General features: G+C 36.8%; 1 protein-coding gene across 7 annotated transcripts in view; it reads left to right on the plus strand.

Moving 5' to 3' along the window:
• ATXN7L1 (ataxin 7 like 1) overlaps nt 1-17,563 on the plus strand; it is a 120,607-nt gene that overhangs the window by 76,323 nt on the left and 26,721 nt on the right. For all 7 annotated transcript variants that reach the window (XM_048301507.1, XM_048301508.1, XM_048301509.1 and 4 more), the window contains 3 exons: nt 4,156-4,378; nt 12,021-12,304; nt 17,036-17,118. In XM_048301507.1, coding sequence (XP_048157464.1) covers nt 4,156-4,378; nt 12,021-12,304; nt 17,036-17,118 — 590 coding nt within the window. The remainder of the gene's footprint in view (nt 1-4,155; nt 4,379-12,020; nt 12,305-17,035; nt 17,119-17,563) is intronic.

The raw sequence follows: 17,563 nt of genomic DNA on the forward strand, positions 1-17,563 counted from the left end.
AGCTCTGGAGATTCAGGGACTGTTAGGTCTCTAACAACATAAGGACTTCACATCTACAAACAATTCAGATTTGGCTGAGAAAGTTGGACTATATCCATGTTTCCATAGGACATGGAGAATCTCCTGGAATAGTTAAGGATCATTTGCAATGCCACTGATGCAGAGTTTGCAATGCACATTAGAATGTAGCGCTGGGCTTTTAGACTCTTGCCACTAAATAGAAAAAATAACAGATATTGATCTGAAATTGATTCTATAGAAAGTGAAATAATTCAGTGAGAGTGTTAAACTTTCCTCCGAGATTAATGCCATTAATACGTTAACTGTTTGACAGGATAAGTCAGATGTTGCTTGTCACTTGCCTACAGTGGCTGTGCTGAGACAGCTGAGAGGTTGCAGAAGGATTAATGTGGTAAAGAGGATTGTAACTTTGATTGTGCTCTTCTGCTCTTGGATTTGACAGCACCTGGTATTTAGAAACAAAACAGAATATGTGCTGTTATTTATGGGGAATGTAAGCATCCATTTAGAAGTATTTAAATGAATTCGAAAAGTTGTATTTTAAGCTGGAGCACACATTCATAGCATTGCTGAAAAGTGTGCAGAATTTAGGTTAGTATCTTATCAGTGATACTTACTGGTTCTTTAGTTGCCTTGCAGTGTTTTATCATTTCTAGGGGCAAAAACTTTCATTCTTCTTTAGTTTCATCCATGTCCACTGCCTGTGTCACTGGTGTATGTGAACAGGGACAGCCATGTCCACAGCAGCGTGAATACGAGTTTACCTCCTCAACTAGCTCTAGTCTGTCTACATATGAACTGCAAATGAGCATAGAAACTGTTACACAGATAACTGATTATCTCCTGGATATGCTAGTATGTGAATATTTATTATTTAATATTTGATTAATCAAATATTTAATATTTGATTATTCACACATTAATTTATTGCATAGGCTGTATAATAGCAGATTTGTACATTGTGTGTCATTCCTTGTATATATGTAAAATAGGAGCAGACAAATTAGTGAGAAATTTTAAAAACAGATGTGACCACAAAAGTCAGTTTGATAGAGGATCCACCACCACCCTGGTATAAGCAGTTGATTCTGACAGCTGATGGTGTTCTTCTTTTGTCATATATTCCCATTACTTCTCTGAAATGTATTACCAGCATCTAAGGGTGATTCGCTACCACATACATTGTAAGGAAGGAAGAAGTGAGTGGCAACTTGATAGTTCTTGAGAAGGAATATACTAATATTTAGTTAAAATTTATGCCCTCACCATCAAGATTTGTCTGAGAATTCATACCTTTGTCAAATATAGCCTCTTGCAACCATGCTTGCCCAGCTCAAACATGTAGCCATGTTTTGGGGAAGAGGAGAAGTAGAAGGAAATGCTAATTATAGCAGTTGGTTCTGATCTCAGGAATGACCACCAATCTGACACACTCTGCTAAAATAAGTAATTTTTTCCTTCCCTATCTTTTAAGTAAACATCTGCTTAAAGTAGTGGGATGCACTTTATTATAGTGTCATATTACAACAGTGCCTCTTCCACCATATTCTATATTAGAGTAAAAAATCCAAGGTTAATGTACCGGTTTGCTCTTGGGAGCTAATAAATTGAGAAAGTTGCCTAGGGAAAAGCACCAAACATATAGCTTGACTAAAAATCCAGTACAAAAAGACTGTTAGAAAATAGCTTGCTATGGCATGTGATACTTAGATGACTTTAAAATATAAATTTAGATAATCAGTATCTTGAATGTTCATCTTTCCAGAAGATGAATTTTAATAACAGAGTAATATATTTCATTTCCAAACTTATCCATAGGGCTGTTATTGATGACACAGTTTACTGGAAGGCAGTCAGGCTTGAGAAAACCAGTAACTGTGGTGAAAATTGGAGTAATTAATCCTAAGTTTATATAATATGTGTGTGGAAATCATGTTTTCTCCCAAGTTTAACTTTATATATGGCTTGATTTTGCTGGTTGCATAGCAGTTCCTTTTCATCAGTCCTCAAGTAATTAATGGGAAAGTTGCAAATTAATCACTTAAAATTGATTGAATAGTTGCTGAGAAGATTGGTAAATCTTGAAACAGTAACTATTATTTAATAAAATAAATAGTCTGTGAATGGAACTGTGCATTTTAGAATCAGATGTGTAGCTTACACAGGTGTTACCACAAATGTGAGGTGAAATGAATGCGTCCTGCGAAGGACTTTTAAAGGCAGGGACTGCACAATGAAGTGTGTGGTGGGGTGGAAACTGACAAATGATAAGGGGACATTTTGGGAGTGAGGAGAGATACTTTTGTATTTGAAAAAAATTGACACTGTTTTGTTCATCAGCTGCAGGAGAATCTGGAGGGAATTTCAGCATTGGTAATTAAAGCTGTGAATGTGAAGATATGGAAGTGCTTGATCTTAAATAGAAAAAGTCTCTGTTTAGTCATTGGAGATCTAACAGAAACAGTTGGGAATATTCTTTTTTTTAAGCATTTCTCTTTGTTCTTGAGGTATTTGCCTATTGCAAGTTAATCATGGATGAATCCTTCTGCTACTGGCAAGTTTTTACTTGTGAGGATACCAGACATATTGTCGTGTTTTCATTCTCTGTGGGAAAATTTTTCTTAGTTGTCCTTGAAATATCAAACTTGCAAGTGCAGGGTTGGTGATGCAAATACAAAACCTTCCCATGTATTAGCAGGTCACTGGTGCTTCCTTAACCTGCTCTTGGCTGACTGGGTGATGCTGTTCAAGCTCAAAGAGTAGCGCACCCACTTGGATTCTTCAAGTGCTGAAGGCTTTAGACGAGGAAAAATGGCTGCATGTTGAACGAGAGACTCCAGCTTGTCTGAAGTTCTCGGTCTACGATTTCATTCTGCTTGCTGCATTTGGTTACCGTGTTGGTTGTGGGGGTACCTGGCTGATGCCTGCTATGGAGGCTCTTGGTGTTTGGGCACCAGCAAGCTGGAGTCAGTGCCAAAGAGCCAGGCCCTGCTGACTGGAAAATTCCTCTTCCCCCAGCCCGTCTACGCTGCCCGCTGCTGCCTTTGGCTAGGGAGCACCAGGGCTGGCTCGCTGCAGGGTCAGCAGGCTGGGGAAAGGGTGCTTCACAAATAGGGCTGACAGGACTGTTCAAGACCTATAGAAACCCTCAAAAATCTTATAGCAAAAGTCAGCTCCTGTTTCTTGTAGTATTTTGTAGTTGTGTTGAAGTTCTCAGCACAAGCCTGTTGCTTGCTGCACACTGATGCAGCCGGTTGGCCAAGCATTGGCACTTCTACTCTGGAGAAAGATATGATTTGTAAAGAATGGCCAAAACAGTCTTTCTACTTAACAATATGAGTGATAGGACATTTATATTTTAAAAAATAATAATACCAACCAAACCAAACCAATTTCGCAGAGGCCTGTCTGTCTTGTGTGGGGTCACCCAGGCCTTGCTTTTTTGCAGTGCTTGAGAGGTCTCTGGTGCGAGCGAGAGCAGTGCTGACCTCCGGATGCCGCGTTTGTTACTGAGACATAAACTTCCTGGGGTTTTTTTTGCACGTGCCATTTGCTCTGTGTGGGAAAAAAACCCTTTTACCTTGAATGGTGCTTGGAGATAACCAAGTGAACAAGGCAGAGCCCACCTCTCTGGAAGGGCCGGGAACAGTAGACCTTTTGCTACTTTTCAGTCTTCCTGTTGTTTTCCTTATAGTTTCTCATTAAAATTGGAACAAGATAGTCATAAAGAAAACTGCCCAATAACCAGGTCACATGAATTCATCTTGAACCATTATAGGAGCAATCTCATGTCTGTCACAGAGCATTTTACTGAGTTGTCTTAGCTGTTACATACTCTTCTTTCTTCTTGGCATGAAGGAGCTGGGACACCAAGTGCACCTCACACAGATTTTCTGGTAGATTATTGCCATTTATTTTACTATTTTTTACACTTTTTTCAGAGCACTTCATGGAACTGATTTTCTCTAATTATCATTTGGCTTGATTACATTCACAACAGTAATGAACTGGTGTTCTTTGGAGTGATGAAAATCATTGTAACTAGCATAGAGAAGAACAATTTCCTCTTTCCTGACTTATATTTTTAATTTTAGCCTATGACATGTTGTAAAATTGATTCATTTTCTGTTACAGAACGAAGACACGGTTCAATGTGTAAACCTTCCCCTTCTCCAGCTTCTCCAGCCTGTAATTCCAGGACATCCCTAGTACAGATGAAACCGAAATCCTGTATCAGCGGCCATAACCCTGTCAGCAGCAACTCAAAGCCATTCAAAACGCCCAAAGACAATCTACTTACCTCCAGTAGCAAACAGCACACAGTCTTTCCTTCAAAAGTGTCACGGGATAAACCATGGTAAGTACCAAAATAATAGTTGCCAAAGATGTTGGTGTTCAAAGTATCTCTATGTATATATCAGAATCATCAAAAAAATCCATATTCTCATTTTACCTGAGTTTACATTTTAAGCCTCTGTACTTCTAAGGGAGGAAACTGGGATATTTTTAAATGAAGAAAAAAATTATATCTAGGAAGAGCAAGAAGGACTGGATTACTTTTTCAATGTTCCATCAAATGCGTTTTTGTAAGATGCATATAGCAAGTGAGGTGTTGACCCAGTTTGCTATCTTTAAGGTCCATCTTCCATTACACTATCAGCCCTTAGAACTGATGCTTTTAAACAGTTTAACAGGATAATTTTTGCTGAGTTCTTAATGTTGGCTTAGTTGATGTTCATGAAAACTTACTGGTTATAGTCAATTATCGTCAATAGCAGCTGCTGTTGGAGTTCATTCTGTATTTTGATAATGTTTGGTGCCTTATGACAAGAAAATTCTGGCTGCAAAAATCACTATTTTGGGGTGTCTTACATCATGTACTGTGATATATATACACATACAGGCTCCGAGACTGCCGTGCCCATCCTCCCGTGACTGTGATGATAGCAGCAGAGTTGCAAAAATATAAATGACAGCAGAACTGGGTCACTATTTTATCCCTTAAGAAACCGTTTTGTCTTTATTATCTGCAGGAAAGATGCTTTGAGATTAGGCCATTAGGTTGGTGACTTGAGATCTGGGTTGAGTTCCTGGTTCTGTTATGCCTTGGTCTCTTCAGCTTCAGTTCTCTGTCTGTAAATTTGAGATAGTGAGACTTCCTTTTTCTTAAGATTTATCTACTTACTTTATACAGATCCTTCCCTTTTATATGTCATATCTAGCATAAGAGGGTCATGATTTAAGGTAGTGTTCCTGGACACAACTGCCTTAAAACAGTAAACCATTTAATGCAAACCATTCACTCATGAGACAAAGAATAAACTCAAATTATGTTAAAGGAATGGCTCATGCTTTCTGCCTGATACGTACACAAGTTGGCATGATTTCAAAGACAACAGCCTCTGCCTAGCTGTAGAATTTACCTTGCACTGGAACAAACTTGATCAAAATATATTCTTCCTATAAATCTGAACCCACCATCTTTTTAAGCATGATGAGCATTGTGGGAAATTATGGTATAAAATTCTGAAAATAGAAAATCTGATTGTTTAGACTATGCACTCACACATTAACTAGAATAGCAGAATAGCCTCTGTCTCATCTGTAAGTGCCTCATTTACTACTTGAAACCAAATATTATTGACTGAATAGTGACTTTTTTTCTGAATGTTGGAGGGGAATTTTATACAATTTAATAGATTTTATAAAAGAGGATTCTTTTATAAGTCTAATTAAAAGAAAATCAGAAAGAACTTCAGAGTATTAACAGTATTGACTATAAACCTATTTCTCCTCCTGTTACAGACAGCAACTTACATATCCACATTTCAGCAGACTAACTGAATCTATAAACAATATCTTCCGTTCTGGCAACAGATGGCATTCTGGCAGTCAGTAAAAGCTGGAAGGGAACAAAATAACTGAGCATTTCCACCAATCCCTTTTCCCTCTATTGGGAACATCCTAAATATTTACTGATGATTAACAAGGTAGATTTAACCATTTAAAAGTGTTGTATTGCTCTGTTGCTTGTTTGGCAATGAATATGACAGTAGTTGTACCCAAGAATTGCCTAATTCTTGCAGCCCTGCTGGGAGATAGTACTGCAGTTTTGGTTTGTTTTTGGGGAAAAATGAGGCATGTAGTAGTTAAAGATACTGTAATTACCACATAGCAAATCACAAACAATCTGAAGTGAAGATCAATGAAATTGTCTTGCAAAATATAGTGTTAAGTGCCTTAGATTACATGGCTTGTTAAAGAATAAAATCTGTCTGATAATTATCACAGGTTATAGAGAGCTGACAGCTGTTACAGGAGAAAGTGTTTGTTCCAATTCCAGAGGATTATAATATTTATTTAGAATCTTAGCAAATATTCAGCGGATCTGATTTAACGTGAAATTATTCATGAAATTTATTATTTTTTAAGATTCTGTCTTCCATTCAGCTGCCTGTACAAGCCATAGAATTTCCTGTCTTATCTTTTAGAAAGAAATTCTCAATTGACACAGAAACATTTGTCTCAAAAATGCAAATAGTATTCATGGTGTATCCAAGTGTGTTGTGGTTTATCATCCTCAGAAGCTTCCAGTTCTTCAATGCTTTTGTCTGTTACATTGTAATCTCATACCAAGCATTTATTTGACATAGGTTCTTCCAGACAATTGTCAAATTAGCTTATTTCAGGAATTATATCACTTTAATGATTGCTTTTCAGACCTGGAGCAACCTTTGTTAGGTTTGCCTGATTCTTTCGTACAGCATCTCCTTTAAATTTTAGTTGTTGCAATTAGAATTTTCGGAATGGCCTCTGCAACAGCAAAGCCCGGTAGATCTATCTGTTGCTGTGCCTGCCTTCATATAGATCCAGCTTCTGTTAAATTTGTTATAGTTTTGGTTGAGGCACCATCTTAGCCATTGACCAAGTAACTCTTTCTCTTGTTCATGTCCTGTGTTGTTCTAAGATGTGCTACAAGGATTCAGGTTGCTCCATGGCTAATGCTTTAAAAATCGTGATTGGGATGATCAGATAAAAGAGATCTGGAACTGTTTCATTTTTTAGCTGCTGTTTTAATACTTCCCTTATTGTAGTTGGAATATAAAGTATTACTGTGAATACATCATCCAGAAATATCTGTCAGTTCTGATTTTTTCCCCTGTATCTCTACCATCGTTGCTATTAATACAGCAGTGCTTAAAGATGGAGCAGAGCTGGAGCACCACTGCACTGTGCACAAGATAAATGCAAACCATCATTTTTTGTAGTTTGCAGTCAGGGTGGTAAGGGTATAGCAGAAGGGTAGAAAATGGGGAGAAAAACAATTAGTAGTAGTAACAATAATAATGAACAAATGATCATAATTAGTAAACATAGCTCAGATGCTTACCCTTTATAAAAAGCACTCCTGCAGCCAGGAGCTCTCTTCCTCATTGCTGACCTGCCTGAAGGATGCTGCTTCGCTTGTTGTGCCCTAGCACACTTCTGGGTGCTGCCATGGAGGATTTAGGTGCTGTGATGCTACAGGATGTTCATTTCCACCTATCCGTAATCCTAAGGCAATATAAAATTAGAGTAAAGTGTTGAAGCAAGCTAGCCCTGAGATACCAGATGAAGCAGGTCTCCTTGGCCACCCTCCACAAAGTTTAGCCTGCCAGAAGTTCTGAAAATGAAAAAAATGAGATGGAAATGATGTGGTTTTCATCAACACAGAAAAAACTGACTCTTTCTGTAAACAGAAAAAGGATCCCAAAGGTATACCTGTGGGCAATCCTTTAAAATTTATATTGTCACTTCTCAAAGTATTTCTTAATTATCTCTTGGTCTTTATTTCTTTGTGTTAAAAAATACCATTTTTCATACTGAGACTGAGAAAGAGAAGATAGTCATGACTTAAGGATATTCCTACTGCAGCATGGAAGCAAAACTCAGCAGAGTTAACTTGGACCATTTAATCTGACATTAAATCACAAACACTTTGTACATTGTAGAAGCAATCCCAGCAATGCAGAATAGAGCAATGTTTTATGTTTTTCAATGTTTGTGAATTTCTTTTCTCACAAATTTGAAGAGTTGAACTAGAGGCTGAGCTTTTAGAATTAAAACAAATGATCAAAACATAAACCCTGAAAAATTGCATAACAGAAAGGAGAAATAATTTTTAAAGGCCAGGAGAAAGGAAGTAAAAGGAGCTGCAGGTATGAGAAGTGTTGTGACATACTACAATAATTTTTCTTGCTTGCTGAAAGGGACCTTCAATGATCATTTAGTCCAACTGCCTGACAAAGCATGAAAAAACAGAGGGAAATGTTACCTTATTTGAAAAAGAGAATCAGCTTCTAAAGCCTGTCATGATCATGCACTTTGTGTAGCCCTCATTTTTGAGCCTTTTTCTGGTTCCCTTCTAATTCATCAACATTGGCATTGTACCACTGGTCAGCAACACTGGAAGCCATATTCCAATATCAGTATAAACAGGGATGTGGGAAAACTATTTCTTACCTCCCATATCCCTTTTTTGTTTTAAGTACAACAATACAATAAAACCTCATATTGCTTATTCACTGTGACCCCTAAGTATTTTTGTCACTATTTTCCAGTGTGTTGTTTCCCTGTATTTCACTGCAGACTGAGCAGCTTGTTATTTCATGTGTAACTTTACATTCCATTGTATTAAAATGTCTCTTTGAGTTAATGAACTTTACCAAATACTCCATACTGCTTTTTATAACTCTCTTCATTATTTAATTCCCCTCAATCCTGATTCCATCAGCAAATGTTATCACCAGTAATCTTATCTTTATTTCTCAAGCCCGCTGAAGTTTTCATTCATGTCAAACTTGATAATGATGGCTAAAAATGCCGCTAGTAATGAATCATAAATCTCAGAAAAACTGGGTTTGAATTTGTTCTTCTTAAATTGTTCTTATTTGTGTTTTATAACGCCTTTCAAAAACTGGAACATTTTCATAGTTATGTTTGTCAGCTAAATTGGTAATCTCATCAAAAAGTGAAACCATATTTCTTTGCCAGGATGTGATTCTCAGCAAAACCATGTCAACTTATTGTTTATCGGTTTATTTTTATTAGCTTTTCCATTATTTCTTCCGAGACACTTCAGTGTGGGTTTTCAGCATGGATGCAAGAACAGCACTCAGCTACCTTCTCCAAGATTCCAAGATTCAATAAGAAATTAATATGCTGAGACCCAATATCTCTCCAATTCTTTTGGAACCCATGGCCACATTATGCAGATTCCCTTATGTAAAAAGAAAAAAAGCAATCATTATTTTTCGGCTGGCACTTTGCACTTACTGAAAGAATCAAAAAGCATTTTTATCTGACTGGAGGGAGGTATCCTATTTCCTTCTTAGTACAGAAGAAATAAGGAATGTTTCTGATATGTTTGCTTTGGTGGTAACTGTTTCATTGTCTTTTAGGTAGATACTGCTATTCTTATTAGAGTTTCTTGTGTCAAAAAAAGTAAACTTGTCTGTAGTGAATACAGATTTTTTTCCTCACTTTTTATGTTTGTTGCATGTTGTTTTTCTAATTTTCCCTTTCAACAGCTGTCTTTAAAAACATCTAAACAAGCTTTTTGTTCAAAAATACCTTTTTAAATGTAGTAAATAAGACTAAAAACCTGATTTTTATTTTTCTAACAAACTTTTAAAATGAATCCTCAATTTTTACTGAAAAAAACTTTGCTTGGGAAAAGAATTCTTTCTAACCATGAGATATAGATACAAACATTGGTGATTTGTTTACTTTTTTAGACCTTAGTAGTTGACTATAGTCCCTGGTCCTGTGCACCTTCCAATTTGACATTTGGTTTTAAATTCATCTTTATGTTTTATGCTAAGATTAAACTAGAAACCATCACTGCTGAATGCAGCAAAAGAGAGATAGAAATTATCATCTGTAGCTTCTGAAATCATAAATAATTTACTATAGAGTGCCAGGAGTCCTATAGAATGTGTGTGTCCACAAATACTGGAGTGTTTTTCTATTTTCTTCTACACTACAATGAAATGCATAATGAAGGTTGACTTGTTGATCTGTAACAAAATGAAGCAAAAAGGTTCACTCCCCTGGGCATTTTTCATTATCACAGTAATCCATCCATACATGCCCTATAATTTGAGATTCTGAACACTGCAAAACAGAGAAACCCTGTTCGTTTTTATTAACCCTATTTCACTACTAGACCAGATAATACACTTGATTTTTTCATTGTGTATCAGCATTTTGAATTAAGATTGATCTTAGAAACTGGGCATGAGTGTTTGTTCATATGTTTTTGTATAGTTTATGTATAGTAGAACTACTTAATTTAGAATAAAATTCTCCTATTTTCAGAAAATGTAATTGCCATCTGTTTAAAGACAAAACCAATAATTCCTATGCTGAGATGTTACAATTTTTGCCTGCCATTTAACTTAATAAATTCAAAGCAGTTTAAAAAAGGAGAGGATCAAATCCTCCCTTTCATAGCTACATGTTTGCATTCATTGAAATACTTAACGCAGTTCTGATTTTGTGAGCAAAGTACATTTTTTGCTTAGTTACTGGCCACTGCTCTACACTTTACTGCCTCTATATCTGAGTAACTGACTGCTATGTTTATGGTATCACAGGTGATAGAAGTTTTATATAATTTAATTCCACCTCCAGAAAATGTCTTGGTGTCTGAATCTTCTTTGTAGTTGTGTATACTTACTGTTTCTATCAAAATTTGTACATTTTCCTATGCTAAAATACCCTTAGAATAAGGTTTATCATCTTCAGCAGCTACAGAGAAACAGAGGTTTGTAGGAGCCCAGGAAAGTCAAGACTTGAGTTATTTTGGACCCTGCTTGATGTTTCCAAAGTGTGTCCTATGGAGAATGCCATCTCAAAGTCATCTTTTTCTGATTATGAAAACTCCACACCTGTTAAACATTCCTTCTGTAGAAAAGCGCAGCAAAGGTGCCATTTTTCAGACACAAAAGACTGAAATTATGTGTGAGTTGTGAATGGGGAGAAGTCCCTAACCATACATGTATTATGTAATATTTTTTATTTGGGTTTGTTTCAGTAGGGAGGGGTATATAATTTATATATTCACTGGTACTCACAAGACATCCAGTTTTGGAGCTGTTGAGTAGATAAAAAGCTATCATTGGATATTTCTTCATGCAATTGCCATGCAGATAGAACCCAGAAATGTTAAAATGCCATTGCGACTTGTTGAAAATCACTTGTCTCAATCTTTTTTGCTGCCAAATTGAGACGGTAGCATTTGTTAGTGTCACAAATATGCAGTGGTGGTAGTTAAGTTAGAGGAAGTTAGTTACTGCAAACTTTACTCTGAAAAGAGCCAACTAATTTATAATAATTACAACTTAATAATTATATTGAGAATTTTTATTTTTAAGTCTCTAAGATTTTATTAAAATACACTGTAGTAATGCTCAAGTCATCAAAGATTTTAATACTTTTAAAGGGTCAGCTGTGAAGATTTCTGTGCTTAGAATCTCTTTTGTCCTTGTTTCCAGTACTTATATGTCATTCAGACACATCTGAGCAAATTAACTATTTTTGTGTTTGTTTAAAAATATTATTAGCAAACTGCTTCATTATCATGGTGAGTTTAGTACACCATACACATATCTGGTATGTGCTTGTGTTAAAGGCATGAGACCATATTTGTAAGGGCTATGTTTTGCTTAGTACCAAATACTGATTTTGCTTATGAATAGTAGGAGATTGGATCTTAAAAAAAATACAAAGGTTCATTTTCATAATTCTCTACATTGCCAGGATTTACAGATGCCTGACTTTGTAAACACCTGATTGAACAAAAATAGTCAATACTGGTACCAAGTATTTAATTTTAGCCTGGTCTTAACACACTATGTCACTTGCATCAAAATTTTTGTGTCTGTGGAAGGGGATTAAGTAACCGTAAATATTTGATACGGAAAATACCACTTGAATATTTTTCTTTGATCTTGCAGTGTTCCTGTTCCAGTAGTCAGTCTAGAGAAAATTCCTAACCTAGTGAAGGCAGATGGTGCCAATGTTAAAATGAATTCTGCAACCACTACCACCATCACCTCCTCCTCAGCTTCTTCATCCAGCATAACTGCTCCAACTTTGGTTAAATCTGGTTTGACATCCAAGTCAGTGCCACCATCGCCAGAAAAGATTCTGAACGGCAAAGGAATTGTAGCTCCATCAATAGACAAGAAACATCAAAATGGCACAAAAAGCAGTAACAAGCCTTACAAAAGACTTTCAGGTGAGCGATGTTGTAGTTCACCTTTTGTGGTAGTCTGTCTTTCTTTGTTAATGCTTCTATAGCTCAAAATGCAGCTAATAAAATTCTGGGTTTGGTTGGGTTTTTTTGCTGTAAGATGCCGGTTTGCATGTATGAAAATGAAAGCTTTCACACTCTTAGCATGTGTAAAGTATTTTCAAAGTACACATTCTGTTTAGCTTGAAATTACTGGTAAACAGGCCAAATACAAATTTTTAAGGAAGTAAATTCATTAAAACACAAGGGCAGTAGACTTCTTCAAGCCATTATGGGATTTGGTTCTGTTTACAACAAAAGAAAATGTGCCTTGGTTGGGGGATTTTGGTTTGGTCATGATCAAGTTGAACAGTTGAACAGGTATAAGACATTGGTTTATCCCAAGACATGATTTTTTAAATAATCTTTTTTTTTTTTTGGTTTTAGATACAAGAAAATTCTTAAGGAGATACAGGAAATGCTGGGGAAGTTTTAAAAGTCATAATTTCCCTTCACCCCTCTCCCCCTGCAACTCACATATGAGTGGCAATGTTTCTAGCTTGAAGATCTTGATCTTTCTCAGGAAGACAGGACAGTGGAGTTGAGGAAATGGCATTAAATGGGAAATTCCCTGGATGGCCTTAGGCAGGGTAGTTTTGAGGATGCAGGTCCCTGTCTCAACCTGCCACCAAAGCACAGAATGCCACACTGTTGGAGGGCAGAGTCTCCATTAGAAAGGTTGCCATCCACTGGGAGGAAGAATTATTTTCTGTGGAGTTCCCCAGAGGTGACCCGTGCCAGCTGCTTGGCAGTGAGGAGAGAATTTGCCCCCGAAAGCTGCAAACAGATTTTTGCTCTGAAAGGAATGAAAGGAAACAAAGTGTTTTGAGGGATTTTATTTTATGTTTTTTTAAAAGCAAAAATAACTGACTCAAGTTTACGGCTGCAGAAGCTGTGCAGGGTCTATTCATCAGCTGGCAGTACTTTGTGACTCGGGCAGGAACTTCTTGTGTGTACTGAAAGGCTAATTTTGTTAATGGCAGCATGATCCACATTAGATCGTCACTTTGGCACAAAGTTAGTTCACATGATTTCTAAATGTGCACTAGTTATGAACCAGTATAAGTTGCACAAGATAAATGCTTTCATTTCCAGTTAATGAGTGTGTCCTATTTTTTGCCCGAATATCAGGTTTATTTTTTTCATTTTCTCAAATTTGGCAGTTAGCCTATGGTACTGCTACCCTGGCTGGATTTCAGACCAGTGTGAGGTGTTTGCTAGGGCTGTGTGGGGCATGGAACAATGCCATTGCCTGAAAGGATTCAGTACACTGATTGCTTTCTTAACTAGTTAAGGTGGCATATAGGAAGACAGTACTGTTGTTCATTTATAGCTTTTCACGAAATGAAAATTGTTACAAGAAAGTAGCTTAAGATTAGACTTTAACCCTTACATTTCACTTTTTAAGATCCAGTATATTATTCTATATTATTATTAATAAAAACTCTCTTTATTTTACAGTTAATTTAGAGTATTGCTTCCTTTTAACTTCTTATGTCCTGTAATGGTTTAGATGCTTAATTTAGCTAATCAATTCAGAATTCCTCCTTGAGAAATTGAAACTGTTAGTGGTTTTCCTCATGTCACCACTTACCACTGCAGGGCTGCAGGTGATACTTGTACATTTTTGTGCAAGTGCTTGCAGAAATGCATTCATAAAGGAGAATCAATTCTGTAGGGCATTCCTTCAGCTTGCTGGCTTTTTCTGGGGAGTTGACTCTAAGCTCTGAATTGCAGTGTCTTCCAGGCTAGGGAACTGAGACCTTTTTTTACTGCTCCTCTGTCATGATCAGATTTGTGATCTGTTCAGTCTTGCTACCATTGCCTTGAGTATTGATGCAGCAACACAGTAATTTAGGGATGATGCAAATCATAGAAGTCCTGAGAGCACTGGAGATGAATTGCCTGTAGATTGTTTGTCACTATGATGGATTCCTCTCCATTATTATACAGGACTGTGCAAAGGCTGAGAAAAAGATCTTGGAAGGTCAATGCAATGATTATTAGAGAGATCACATAATTTCACTCATTTCACATGAAAAGGATGAAACTGCAGCTAAGGGGTTTAGGTTTCCCTCAGTCCACTGCCCTGGAGCTGTACAGATGTTAATTTTTGAAGCTCCATAATAAATTTGGCCCGTTTGTATCTGTTTCCTTCCCTTTTTAGCAACCTCTACTCTCTCTCACACCATTTCCCTGACTGTGACTGAGGTTTGTTTTTTTTCTTTGCTGAGAGCTTGTGGTTGTTTGGGTGATGAATGAACCTGCCCTCTTTTCAGGAGCACTGTCCTTGTTGAGAGAGAGGAAACAGCTTGCGGAACCACAAAAGACAGTCTGTAGCTGCCCAGCATAAGTGGATCAGTGTTTCCTAGTAGCAAACTGCAAAAAAATTATTTTTTTTCCTAAATCTCCCTTAGTTCTTGTTCTCTTTGGGATGACATTAAAGAATGCAGATGCCCAGCTTACACCAAGAAAAACTGTTATGTTGAAAACAGGGGTTTGTCACAGCTCAGTTTTGGCCCTTGCTCTTCTCTAGGTAGGTTATAACAAATGCTCTTCACTTTGTCCACTGAACATGAAGAAGTGGAATCCATTCCAGAGAAACAGCTTTCTCAAGCTGTGCCTGTGCATAGGGATCTGGGGGTTCCCACACTCCACATTTCCTAACACAGTAGCCAAAAGCTGCATTTTGGTGTTGATAAGAAGGTGTTAAGTTTTATGTAGTGTGGTGCCCAAACCAGGCATGTCTGTAGCTGGCAATTAGATGTTCATGAATTCTCTGGAACAGCCACACACACTTCAGCCAGGAGAAGTGGTTCCCTGTTTGCTCAGTATTTTCTGTTTCTCAGGGAAAGCATGTTATTTTGTTGTTCAGTCAATGGCAGAGGCTTCCACTCTTTCCTCTTATAATTCCTTATGTTGATTTTATCTGTATATGTTTTCTTAATAACTGGCTTTGCTATAATCAGTCCTCTGGTTGGGCCTCCTACTGACAAGTACCAATCTGGAGTACTTTTGATTTTTGATGTTTCCCTGTTGGTCCAAAGCAGTCCTTGCTTGGTGACTTTCAGAACGTGTTCCATAGCCTTATAATTGCCCTCAGGACTTTTCATTTGAAGGCATATTAGTCCATATTGTCTCTTTAGTGTGGTTTTTTTTAATTTGCATTGAAGATTTTCAGTGGCTGATTCAGGAAACTGTAATAGGAACATCTTACACTCAAATCCCAGGAGTAACTAACTCCTTTAGTTTATGAACATGTGTTTTCATCTATTAAGTCGAAAAAAATAGTTATTCTATTAAGTCATACACAGCTACTTTTGTGTTTCTGTTGTGTTGTAAATGCCAAACCAACTACAACTGCCTATAACATATTTTAGTCCCTTTGTAGATTTCACCAAAAAAGCTGTGCCAGCTGGTTTTCCCAAGCTCATTTTTTTTGTATGGCTCTGCTAATAGGTTAATAATGTAACCATTTAATGTTTGCATAAGCATTTTAGGTCTATAGAGCAGAATACATAAAACTGCTAGTAACTGTGAACTCTGGAGGACAGTTGCTGTCTAACATAAGCTACTTGTCCTTACTTTTCTTCTTCCAGCTGTTCTGCTTGCTGTGATGCTGTCAAAACATTGTAACACAGCTGTGAATCACTGTCTCCCTCTTAGCTCCCATTTGTTTGTTTATAAAGATTTTTTAAATCCTCTGATTAAATGTTGTATTTGAGTACAGGATGTTTATTATATCTGAATGTACCACCACTGTATGGTTAAAATAGGATTTGGCAAATAGTTTATATTTCCTTATCAAACAAAAGCAAACCAGTCTGCCAATTACACCATAATTTGTCAAGGTGTATGAAGGTAATGGTAGAAAGTTTTGATGGCGTAAAATGAAAAGTGTATATCCATTGTTTTGTTACAGCTCTTAGTGCAAACCGTAAAATTACATTAACATAACCTAAAGAAGGTGATGCTGTCTGTGGTATAGAAATAGTAAAATATTAATGAAATTAAATATGCAAACATAACATATTAAATATTAATGCACTTTTAATGTTAATCATGAGTAGAACTCATGTAAATGCCTTTTTTCATAATCTCTGCAAACTTTAAATTCCATCCCTCCCTTCACTTAGGGAAATAAAAACTAACATACATGTTATTTTTATAAAGATTTAGGGGACAGATTTAGATAAATTTTATTTTAAAATGCCACCAGTAATCAACCATGGGTTGTTTTCTAGAGTTCGTAAGTATGTCAGAGAAATGTTGTTTGAAGCACTTGTGATACCATTTGTGTGTTAGCCCAGCTCAGGAGCCAGATCTGCAAATGCTGTATTTCATGGCCTCGGAGGCAGCCAGAGTTAGAGAGGAAACTGAAGTCACAGGGATTTGGCTTGGTCCTTTGTTTGGGCCACTCCACTGTAATCAGACTTACTTTCATGAAGTCTTTGGCTGAAATCCTGCTCTAAATGGCTTTAATCATGCAAGGACAAAAAAATGCACAACTGTATGAGTGATGCACATAGCACTGTTACGGGATGCTGCGGTTGGGATCAGTGGTTCAGGTTGAGCCTGATTAAATTAAGTTCTAACAGGCAAAAATTGTAAGCTACTCTGATTAAAACTTCTGTAATGATCTATTTTTTTCTCGTTTCTCATTCTCCCATCAAACAGAAAGAGAATTTGACCCAAATAAACACTGTGGAGTACTGGATCCTGAAACAAAGAAACCTTGCACAAGATCGCTCACCTGCAAGGTATTTTTCTTAGAAGATAACATATCAGATGCTTTGTTATAGTTTAAATCCTACCACAGTAGTTTGAGAGGTCATACCTGCTCCTGTCTTACAGACAATGGGTATGGTATTCAGGCGCTGTCTTCAGGTAATTCTTTTGTGTAATTCTGTTTATTTGAATCAGAGCATCTGCATTATTCCACTGATATTTCTAAAAAGATTTTTTTCTTGTCATTTTATGATGCAAAAAGCATTAACGTTTCATTTAGAAGCCCAAGTATTATTTTAAATGCTCCTTCTTTGGTTCATCTGTGCAACAATGTTGAAGTATAGTCAGTTTTTAGTAAAAAAAAAATTACCATATTTTTGTATAATAAATTACTTGGAGGCTGCCCTTGTGATAGTAATAACTCCCGTGTCAAAAAGTAGCTACAATGTGAGACATTTCTAATGAACATTTGTATGT

The sequence above is a fragment of the Corvus hawaiiensis genome, chromosome 4, assembly GCF_020740725.1.
Source record: "Corvus hawaiiensis isolate bCorHaw1 chromosome 4, bCorHaw1.pri.cur, whole genome shotgun sequence".
NCBI lineage: Eukaryota > Metazoa > Chordata > Aves > Passeriformes > Corvidae > Corvus > Corvus hawaiiensis.